This window comes from Mchenga conophoros, linkage group LG8 (genome assembly GCF_057382185.1).
Source record: "Mchenga conophoros isolate Kocher_MC1m ecotype Shallow Benthic linkage group LG8, M_conophoros_male_GT1.1, whole genome shotgun sequence".
NCBI lineage: Eukaryota > Metazoa > Chordata > Actinopteri > Cichliformes > Cichlidae > Mchenga > Mchenga conophoros.
Genome location: NC_140533.1, coordinates 11,222,601 through 11,234,817, shown reverse-complemented (window position 1 = coordinate 11,234,817; position 12,217 = coordinate 11,222,601). Strand labels below are relative to the sequence as shown.

General features: G+C 42.4%; 1 protein-coding gene across 1 annotated transcript; it reads right to left on the bottom strand.

Moving 5' to 3' along the window:
* Positions 1-2,967: 2,967 nt before the first annotated feature.
* On the bottom strand, positions 2,968-12,201 carry LOC146568186 (uncharacterized protein C16orf52 homolog B-like). Its single transcript, XM_085284056.1, has 3 exons — positions 11,372-12,201; positions 5,514-5,726; positions 2,968-4,241 (listed from the first exon to the last, which is right to left on the bottom strand). The coding sequence occupies exons 1-3, from the start codon at positions 11,475-11,477 to the stop codon at positions 4,057-4,059; spliced, it is 504 nt and encodes a 167-aa protein (XP_085140182.1). The 5' UTR covers positions 11,478-12,201; the 3' UTR covers positions 2,968-4,056.
* Positions 12,202-12,217: the final 16 nt, after the last annotated feature.

Below are 12,217 nucleotides of genomic sequence, written 5' to 3'. Positions count from 1 at the left end.
TATAACAGCACAATTATAAAAATACTGAACAAGTACTGATGTTTGTTTGTTTTTTTAAAGGATTGGCAGAAGAACATAGCATCGCAATTTAGGTTTGTAGAGTTGCATGTGAACAAACTACAAGACTTCTGGAAGCATGTCCTTTGGACAAAGAAGACAAGGATGGAGATGTTTGGTGGAAACCAAACACACTATATCAGCCAAACACCTCATACTAACGATTAAGCCTGGTGAGCATTAGAGATGTGATCGTTTGGGCTTGTTTTTACCCACAAAAGCTGCACACCTCGCAGTATCAACACAATCACAAACTCCTCTGTATACTGAAGGATTCTAGACTTAAGTGTCTATTCAGGTTGAGATGAATCCATGCTTTTTATGCTGTTTACACCAAATTCTTACCTTGCAATCTGAGTGTCGCAGCAGAAACTGAGACTAAACAGACCAGGTTACTTTTTCCAGTCCTCTACTGTGCAATTTTTGTGAGCCTGTGTGAAATGTAGCCTCAATTTTCTGCTCATTTGCTTTGAGGTTCGACAAAGTTATTGTCTCAAAGTGATGCTGAAAAACTAGATGATGCATTTGTTACTTTAAGGCTTGACTATTGTAAATCATTATTATCTAGTTACTCTAAAAGCTCCCTGAAAAGTCTTCATTTCATCCAGAACACTCCTGCAAGAAGACTAACTGGAACTCGAAAGGTTTCCACGTTACCATGGTAAGCCTCTCTGTTTCTGGTTCCCTGTTAAATTCAGATTTTTAAAAATCTTTCTCCAAACATACAAAATCTTTATTGATTAAATGTTAAATACCTCATAGTACCTTATTATCTGAACAGAGCACTTTGCTCTCACACTGCAGGCTTAGTTGTAGTCCCAAGGATATTTAGAAGTAGAAAGGGACCCTCTTCCATGAAACCAGCTCCCAGTTTGGATTTGGGATAAAAACACTTTCTATTTTTAAGATTAGACCTAAAACTTTTTTTTTTGATGATGTTGATTCGTTAGGCCTAAATCAGGTGAACCTGAATCCTCTGTTAGTTATGCAGCAATAGGCCTTGGCTGCTGAGGGGTGCTCAGCGTAATGCACTTAGCATTATTTCTTCACTCACCTCTTTTTACTTTGTGTCTTTTTACACCACTTTGTATTTAATCATGAGCAATTATTGAACTCTGGCTGTCTTCTGTCACCCCCCCCCCAACCGGTCACGGCAGATCGCTGCCCCTCCCTGAGCTTGGTTCCCCCGGAGGTTTCTTCCTGCCAAGGAGTTTTACCTTCCCACTGTCACTGAGTTGCTCAAAGGGAGTCCCAAGGAAAAAGATAAATAAACGCTCCTCTGGTTGTGCTTCATATGTGATGTGCTGCCTTCAGGCTAAATGCTAACTGGGGTTTCTCTCTAATATTTTAGGGTCTTTATCTTACAATAAATATACATTGAGGGGACTATTACAGTGAATTAGCAGCATATGAATAGAACAGAACTGAATTGAGCTGTTCTTCATATCTTGACTGTAATGACTGGTTATTTGTGAGTTAGTGTTCACCATCTTGAAGCAGTCTGCCTGAACGACACCTACACTGAACAAAAATATAAACGCAACACTTTTGTTTTTGCTCCCATTCCCCATGGGATGGACGTAGAGACCTAAAATTCATTCCAGATACACAATATAACCATCCCTCCCAAACAGTGGTCACAAATCAGTCCAAATGTGTGGTAGTGGGCACATCTGCCATATTGCGATAATCCATCCCACCTCACAGGTGTGCCACATCAGGATGCTGATCTGACATCATGAGTAGTGCACAGGTGTACCTCAGACTGCCCACAACAAAAGGCCACCCTGGAATGTGCAGTTTTGTCTCACAGCAAAATGCCACAGATGCCACAAGCAACGAGGGAGCGTGCAATTGGCATGCTGACAGCAGGAATGTCAACCAGATCTGTCGCCCGTGCATTGAATGTTCATTTCTCAACCATAAGCCGTCTCCACAGGCGTTTCAGAGAATATGGCAGCACATCCAACCGGCCTCACAACCGCAGACCTCGTGTAACCACACCAGCCCAGGACCTCCACATCCAGCAGGTTCACCTCCAAGATCGTCTGAGACCAGCCACCCAGACAGCTGCTGGAACAATTGGTTTGCACAACCAAACAATTTATGCACAAACTGTCAGAAACCGTCTCAGGGACGCTCAACTGCATGCCCGTCGTCCTCATCGGGGTCTTGGCCTGGCGTATACGACAGCGTGTACCAGTTCCCACGAATATCCAACAACCTCGCACAGCCATTGAAGTGGAGTGGACCAACATTCCACAGGCCACAATTGACAATCTGATAGACTCCATGCGACGATGTGTTGCACTGCATGAGGCAAATGGTGGTCACACCAGATACTGACCGGTTCTGGGTCCCCAGACCCCCAATAGCGCAAAAAACTGCACATTCCAGGGTGGCCTTTTGTTGTGGGCAGTCTGAGGTACACCTGTGCACTACTCATGATGTCAGATCAGCATCCTGATGTGGCACACCTGTGAGGTGGGATGGATTATCTCAATATAGCAGATGTGCCCACTACCACACATTTGGACTGATTTGTGACCACTGTTTGGGAGGGATGGTTATATTGTGTATCTGGAATGAATTTTAGGTCTCTACGTCCATCCCATGGGGAATGGGAGCAGTAACAAAGGTGTTGCGTTTATATTTTTGTTGAGTGTATATGTGCACAGAATTGCTCCCACATGATTGGCTAGATTAATCAGCTGTTTAATGAGAGTGTACCTAACAAAGTGTTGAGTGTAGATATTTAGTATGGTAATGGTTGACATTGAGGACAATAAACACACACTACAACTTCAAGTGTGACCTTGATTGCTCTTACTGCAGACACTGTGTGTGTGGTTCAAACATCATAGATGCACACAGCATTATTTTGAGAAAAAGCATGAAAAATAAAAGGAATGGGTATTCCCTTGTCATAATTTTAATGCGATGACACCTTCCATGCACAATTACAAACATCAGTGATTTGAAAAAAAAAAAAGGCACAGACACACACACAGGCATCAGCATTATAGATGAATAAAACAAGTCGATGATTCTATCATTCTTTGCACTGTTTAATCCATAAAATATTCTTTAAAAAAAAAAAGGTGAAAAATCAGTTTACTACATCAATAAGATTAGTAAAACTAACAGAGAACCACAACAGGCTTGACCTTTTCCTCACTGATTATTCACAATGTTAAAAGCTTAAAACTCTGACATCTTTCAACAGCTCCTCTTCCTTCAGTGCGGACACATTTCACAGACTCAAGCATTACAAACTTTGGGCAGCTGTTGCTAATAGCCCATTTTACATTCCACTCAGAAATAGCATTTTTATGACTTCTTGTATCATGAACTTTATATTTATTCCATTGCAGTAAACCATCCTCAAGGCAATATGATCCACTTGACATAGCACTGGCAGAGAAGCTGGCCTTTTAAAACATACACTTCCAAATCTATCATATAAATAAAAGTAATGCAGCTTATATTATTTTGTAGCAGTGCTTGGGGGAAGAACAGACATCATACAGAGGTTGACTGGCCAATATCAGGGCCTCAGACTGCTATCAGGCCTGACATGTGCAAATCGTCCCTGATGGTTCAGATGAGAAGAACAACAGCTCTCCGTCGCCTGTCGTGAATTTTTAGGATGACAGCTCAGACGTTCACAATGCCCCCTTAAATTCCTCGAAAGCTCACATGTCACTTTTGCCATTTTATAATCTGTTTTCTGTTCACTGCCCTGCTTCTTGTTCACGAAGGAAAACAAGGAGGGCCGTTTCAGAGCTCCTTGCACCTGCTCGGCCTCTGAACAAACACATGCACAGATGGACTGCAGCGGTTTTGGCTCCGGTTGCGACAATTCATCGGCGAGGGAAAGACAAGTACTTCTCAGCTTTCAGCGACGCTTCCAGCTCTGCCGCAGGAGAGTTCGTTCTAACGACGTTGGCTTCCAGTGGTAGCGGTTTTTTATGCGTTTAAAAAGAGAACGTGAGTTTGTCAGCCGGGCAGGCACACCTTCCCGGCAAACAGCAGTCCCACTATGGTGAAGAATATTGACAGAATGAAGAGTACGTAGGAGGAGCCCACCACTGTGTTGTTGGGCAGCTTATATGGCTGTCCTCCAACCTCGTTGATGTAGAATCCAATTGGGAAAATGAACGCAGCCATACAGAACAGGATCACTGCAATGAGAAAATACAAGGATAGAGAAGCATCAGCACCAATGATTCTGCTGCAGAACTAATCGCTCAGTCATACCAGAGTAAAAACAGGATAGCAGCCCCGAAAATATTTTTGCAAGTGACCAAGTTGCATCGACCGCTGATTCCACAACGTTTGAGTGTCCAACAACCCCAATGTTTGCAAAAAATTGCCGAAAAGCAACATTGCTGAAAGCCTGTGTTGCAGGATGGTTAAATCCCCATCGTGCAACAGTTACGTCACTAATTGTGGAGAAAACCCTGGAGTTTCAAATCTGTGGGTGCTGGCTGGAATGTAAGTAGTTAAGGTGAATTTATAAGTATGCAACAATTTCCACAGTTGATTATTAAACTGATTGCATGTAAAATCCAACTTGACCCGAATTGATAGCATACAAACGGCAGTTTTGATTCACCAAAGCCGCTTTGAAGACAGTTGCAGCCTACACAGTGGGCCGTTCTGGCTGTTGAGATGGTGGAGTCAGTGATGGAGTTAATCTTGGGGTCTCAAGTGTCACTTAGGAGGTAGAGTGCATCTCCTACTAATCAGAAGGTCAGTGGTTCGATTCCGGGCTCCACCAGAATGCATTTTAAAGCATCCTTGGCCAAACTGCTGATCAGATTGCCCCTGATATCGGAGTGTGAATGTGTGAATGTTAGATTAAAAGCATTAGACGTAAAAAATGCACTTGTATGAACGTGTGTGTGAATGCTCTGAGTGCTGTAATAGAGTAGAAAAGGACTATATAAGCACCAGTCCACTTACCAAAACACTGACCAGCTGTTATTAACCTGAATGTTTTTCTTTTAAACATTTAAAGTAATATGACACTCTCTGCACACTAATTATGTCTCTTTTCTACGAAAATAAAAACTAGCAGCTATTAAACAGAGCTCCTTATATATATTTTTATGTTTTCATGATTACCTGAGCTTTCCCACAGTGAAAATAATTCTGATGCAGAGGTAGCTGAAGTTTATTTCACAGCTTTTTTCTGAATTTATTATATAATTTTGGTTTGGTACTCTACATCCATTAGCACACAGCTGCACTGCAAATCTCAGCTAGTTCAAGTTTAGCTGGAGCACATAAGCCAGTCATTTGCAGAAAGGGAAAAAGTCATTTTACAATCCCCGCTGTGAGTAACCACAGGCCTGTAAACACATCCCAGAGCCACGCTCGCAGGTGAAACTGAAAAAGATTATTTGAGCGCATTTTTTGATTGAGTGCAAATTGTGGCAGTGGATACGTACTCCCCGTGAAGGCGATCCATCGGGCATATCTGCTGGCCTCTCGGTGCCAGTGTGACATCACAACAAGACCGCAGGTGACTGTAAGGGAGATGATGCCCAGGATGATGAAGAGCAGCACGGTGATCCATTCTCCCGGCAGCCGTGGGGGGGTGCAGGTCCGATCTCGGCCATGGATGGTCTGGCACTGCCGGACGAGACCCAAAGTCAAAGAGCCTGGGGAGAGGAAGGAAGGTAGGTGAAATATGAGAAAAATGAGGTTTGTGATGTTGCATCCATCAACAAAGCAGAAAAATCACGCTGAGACACACAATAAGCAAACATCATTGTGTGGCATACACAATGGTCTCTATAGAACATGGTATTGATTATTTCAGGTGAATATCGATTCAGGTTTTCATCAAAGCAGTGCTGGTTCTGTACATTTTCACCAAAGAATGACGGGTAAAGGTACTCCAAAAAAAAAAAAACCTTTTGAAATACAGGATAAATCTTGTCATTGGCACAGTATGAATCGAAAGATCTCTTCTCCACTAATAGGAGTTGTGAGACAGGTAAGAAAGCCTGCTGCAAAGGAAATGTGACGAAATGCATGAGAATGGATCGTTGGAGAGTTTCAGTCAGTATATCACTACACTGCTATTAGACTTCAGTGCTGCATACTGATCACAGTATTTTACTAATGACACTATTTACAGTTGTGCTGTCATAGACTTATTTACACTGATCCATCCACATAAAAGTCACGGAGTTCCACAGGGATCTGTTCTAGGACCACTACCGAAAATATTATCAGAGGGCAACATGGGCCATTTCTACCACAGAAAAGATGGTGGTAGAAGTACAACTTCTAGGGCCAAAACTGAGTTATTTAAAACTTTGTGCTGGGGCAAATTCTGCATCTTTTTAATAAACCATGACTCGTTTTATGTCTTGGTTCCCACTGAAATTAAAGGTCATTTAGACCCCAATACTTATCACTTTATATATGTTTCCATTGTGCAGATATATTCATCTATGAAAGATGAAAGAAATGAAACTAAAACTTTTACCTAGAAGCCTGGATGACCCACAGTTTTATACTTCTAGATGCAGACAATACTTACTTTATTGTACTTGGCCCTAAAAACCTCAAAAACACAAAAAGACTTCTCTGCTGTTGTTTGTGCTTATCCTCTGAAACTTCCAGGTCTGGTTTCTGCTAGCAAGACACGCCCAGTTTTCCCACAGCAGCTTTTGTTATTTCACTTAACAGATTTATGTATTTGTGTTTCTTTCCCCTTTGTAGCTGGAAAAATATAACATTGCTTTGTTTTTATGGACCAATCAGTAACACCGGAAAGAAATGACATCACAGCTGTGGGGTGGGTTATTTCTGTAACACAAACCATAGACTTTAATAGACAATGAACTTTCAGGTTGAGAAAGTTAAGCCGATGGTGAAGGACCTTATTCCGGCATCATTTCTAATGACCTGAAGGGGGCAGCTTTCAAAGACTGTATGCTCACTTGATCTAAGAGCTCAGTAAACACCGTCTTGAGGAGTTTATGATTTTTATCACTAGTTTCACAGTTTACTGAGTGCAACATAATGTTCATTTTTTACATTCTGTCCCACATTAGAGACAAAAAGTACGACAAAGCAGAGTATACCTTGCGGCGGGCAGCATGCAGTGGTCACACTTTCTCATTTAGATCAGATGGGTGAAGAAATGGAGGAGACATCTTTTATTTACAGTCTATGCCACAAACACACACAATCTGCATGTAGTTAATGTGGCTAAATAGTCAGTATGTGACTGATAGACTCTTCCCTTTAAGCTTCACGTCTACTGTGAGTAGTGTTTAATGTTGTAGAAAGACACTGTGTTGACATGATGACCCTGCAGGAGTCTTTCTCCCCTCCCCACCACAGTCCACAGGGGCCCGAGGAACCTGCTATTATAAAAAACTGGTTGATCGGTAGAACACCAGCAGCAGTATGATATCAAACAGGTCAGGAGTTCTGGCACAAAACGGCAAAGCATCATGCACAGAGAGAGCAACGGAAATGAAGAGATTAGTGGCGCGAGTCCTCTGATGGCCTCCTGTCTCCCAGAGGCCTGGTGGGTGCTGTGATATCAGGTAGGAGGGCTACTGTCTGCACTTGGAGCCCAACAGAGACTGCATCTGCTCAACTTTGCATCCACGCCAACAAGATAAGACTCCAAGCAAACCAGTGCGCGCACTGAGAGTGGAAAAAAAAAAAGCTAAATAAAATCCTCCCACACTATCATTTGTTCACTCGCCTCACTCTGTTTTCTTTCTTTCCCTGAATTATCTTTAGAAGAGAAGCTGTATTCATTTTTAGCATTTAGCAATGCAATCAAGGTTATTTCGACCCAATGAGTGTAGTATTAACACACTTAACGTGATTACAAGCAAACCGCATAAAAAAAGAGAGAAGGAAAAAACAGTGAAGCACTGAAACATCTTTTAATTTGGCAGGGAATTAAATACAATAAACCGCATTTGAATAAACATCTGGTACTCACAGCAATCAAGCCGCTGTCAATTTAGATTTAACTGTTAAGTATTTGTAAATGCACATGTGGTTTTTATCCTCACTCCACCCACGAGACAAGTACAGCACAAAAAGCTGCTTCACATAAAAAGAATCGAATACTTTAGACCATGCATGTTAACAAAGATCCTAATGTTGGGGTGATGATAGAACGGCCGGCTGAAGGAAACATCAGGCCTGAGTCAGATCCCCCCGCAGGCTGACCTAGACCCCATTTCCACAGGACATCCTGTTCTTACCACAGGGTGGAGGAAAGTGCAAATGGTGGATCCATTTCCCTGGAAACTGCCCTAATGATCCAAAAATCAAGTCTGCTGTGGCTACACATTCACACAATCATCCAAACTCTGAAAGCTTTTGCCCTGAGGGACAAACATCTGCTCATCCGAACAGACCGGGAACAGAAATGCAACATTCTGATTACAGCTTGTTTGGGTCACTAAACGCAATCAGCTGTCTACAGGAAACTGGAGAAAGAACTTCACAAGTAATCTTTCATTACCTAAAGGAAACGAAGCTAGGTTTCCAGCAAGTATGCAGTCGATAACCTAACTAAGAAAATCAACACCTAAAAAGCGAATGGCTAACTGTGGAGGTCATATAAAAAGCACCTAAACTCAGGCACTTAACACCTGATGTGCCATTTGACCCTGTGGTGGCTGAAGATTTCCGTCTCGAGCACTTTTTGAATGTTTTGGCATCAATTGTGCTTGAAGTGTTCGGCGTGTTCGAAAATGTTCAGTCATACATGTAGGCTACAGATGGGAATCACCAGACATCCCATGATACAATATTATTCCGACTTTTACCATTCTGTGACATGCTTTGTCAATATCAGTTTTATCCAATAAGATAAGGTTCTCTAACTCTCACAGTTACTTTTTTGCTGCAAAATAAGACTATCAAGCACATCAACACTGTCGCTAAAACCTGCCACAGATGTTCTCATAAAACAGTCAGTCTGCCATCAGTCTGCAATTAAATGGGGCCAAGTTGGCAATTACATGCAGTCTGTTTCTGATAATACAGCAATTAGCCGCAATAAATCATCGAAAATCACATATCTGTTACTGTCTACATAGACAGAAATTCACATGTAACTATTACATTTGAGCTCAGCCTTCCTTTTCTGTTGGAATTAACCAAAATACAACCAGCTGAAACCAGTTGAATCCTCTCGAGTTGCACTCATTGACATATTTGAAAACCTTTGACAATCTCTCTGAGAGTGATTGCACTAGTAATTTAATATACGGTGTCCCTGTAAGGAAAATACTGATTACTTCAAACTGAATCACCTAAATGAGGATTAGAATTTGTTTTACACAATACGATATATATTTATCAGTTTGAGGAAGACGTGACTACACTGAGCACACACGGCTAAAATGAATTATGTCAGAACTGAGCATGTAGAACTTAATTGTCCGGGTGGAAAAAATTACTTTCCCAAGAGGTCCAATTAAAAGTCAAACATCCTCAGTCCCACACAGCACTTCCTGCCTTCAGGTAATTACCATCCAGCTAATTAGACAGGCACACAAGGCTTTTACTGCAGTCATTTCACACTATTATTTACTTTGAGGAACGGGAGATAAGAGCTTCACAATGTGAGCTCTTTCTGAGCTTCAGTTCGTTTACAACTACGGCATTTTATAAAAGAAAAATTTACCTGTTTCTCATTTAATCGTGCAAAAATAACCGCTTCTTATATCCTTAACGAGCAGCTGAAACCATTTATTTTTTAAAGAACAAATTCAATCCTGTAATGACCACTCAGTACGGCTGTTATATCCTTGTCTCTGCTCCTCTGAAGCATTTTGATGGAGGTGACAAGAGCCTCGTGCAGCTGTGCACACAGTCGTTTGTGCCAGTTTTAGTCAATGTTTAGCTTTGGATGCTGCATCTGTGTATTGCTTTACTGCAATAAGCAGATAACCAGGAAGGCTGAAACTACATCTTCAGCTGTAGCGCACGCTTACCAATAACCACTAATCATCTAATTTTATACAAAGAAACAGCTGAGCAAACCAAACTGAGCAAACCAAACTCTTAAATTGTATAATCATTTAAAATATAAATGTTTGTCCTCCAGTGTACATTTAGTTACCTGTAACAACAAGTGTATGCCTTTTTAATAGACTTTTTGCAAAAGTATTAATCTATCATTTGGAAGGGTTTGGTGCCTTTGCTGCAAGCCTATCACAAACGCAGGCCAACTACACACTATCTGCTTTAAATTATCCTTATGTGTCAAAACCGTGGCAGGACTCTACTGTCAGCAAACTGAATGGACTGGACATAGTTTGTAAAACACATCTATCAGGACTTCACCTTAGTCCAAGTAACTCTGTAGACATCCACAGTGTGACGTTGGTGAAACACAGATCAAAGAAACTGTGTTTCCATAAACACCATGACCTCAGTAATTGTGAAACAGCAGATGACCAAAGTGACCAAAAGAGTGAGTAGGTCCTTATCAAAGAGCGGTCACCATAATGGAGCTTTAGGTTCCCCGGTAGAGCCAGAAGAACCTGGAGGAAGAACAGCCATCTCAGCAGTAGTCCATGAAACAAGTCTTAATGGCGGGGCAGCAAAAGGAAGACACTTGAGTTCCCTGTTGTTCTTTCTCACGTGCTGAATAGCACAGGAGAAAGGCCACTTTTTGCATGTTCTGGAAATATTCTGATTTAGGTGAGGGTGCTGCCAGGGTAGAAGGTGAAGAAGTCAGGTCTGGTGATCTCATGCTATGAACCTATTGGACTATTTTCATCTTAATAATAGAAAACAGTCCAGAACCTGACCTTCCAAAGTTCAGGGATGCACTGCATGTGTGAAAACAGCTGACAGCATGCCAAATGGTATTTAAAGGACTCTGAGAGCTGGAGGGAAAAAAAGATTCTCCAGCGTAAGAGACGAAAACTGCACCCATCATGCAAGGTTAAACCAGGTGATGCCCTCCTACAGTAAAGCATGGTGGCTGTGGCATCAGGCCATGTGCTTGTCAGAGACTTTTATCCCTTGAAACAAACAGGAAAGCCTTGCATACCTAAATAGTGAAACAGTGTGTGCAGCTGGTTGTTATTGAGCAGCTTTTTTTGTTGTTGTTTTTAATAAGAAGACAGAATTAAGAGTGCAATCTTCCACAATTGTTCTGCTGTCTGCTTATTTTTCTACAGTGGGTAAACTTTTTCATCTCATGTGGTTGTTGGTAGATTTCCTTTTCCTGTGTCACCCCGACTTCCCCACATGCAAAGCACAAAAAACAAAACACAGTGCTGGAGTGTCCGCAACCTACCGCCTGATTCTCCGATGTTGATCCAGTCCGGGTTGGCAACGCTGGCGATGGCGAAGATGTCCGCAGCTAGAAAGAGACATCCTGATATCACCGTGAGTTTATCCATGTCGGTGAACACAAAAGGAGGGACCGAGGGAGACAGGGCATCGAGAAGTGACCTAAACCCGCATGTCGTGTCCCATCACTGTGGAATTTGGCCTGTGCCTCTTCCACGCCCTCTCTTCACATTGTATTTAATTTCCGGTGGTTTGATGTCCATGCATGGGGTGATTTCTCTTTGTTGTTCCTCCGAAAGTGGACTGACTGACCCGACCTGCTGGCCCAGGAGGGGAGTATCGCTGCAGGGGGTCACGGGTCGCTCCACCGCATCTCGGTGATATTCGTGGGGAAAACACGAGTGGAGATTATATTTAAAGAACAAAATACTGTTTTATGCATGCACTGGACTTGGTGCCTGAGTTTGCATGAACAGTCCGATCTCTCTCCCCACATATGGAAGCTGTTTCCTACCTCGGGAAGACCACAGGCGGAAAACGCCGCCCATGCTCACATTAAAGCGGCTTTCCGGAGCTTCACCCCCCACACTCGCACATCCAGCTTTCTTACTTCTTCACTGAACGCCTTCTTTCCTCGCAAAATGACCCTGCTTTCTCAGAGGAAGACAAACTCAAATCTAGACAGCCTACCTCTACCCTCCCGTCTCCACGCCCGTCACTCTCGCGAGAAAATCCGTAAACTCTCGCAGCTTTTTTTTTTTTTTTTCCATCGTGCAGATTTATGTAGGTGGTAATAATTTCCTGGACACACACGGTGGGGACTAAAGCCCCATTCCCGAAAGCATGCAGC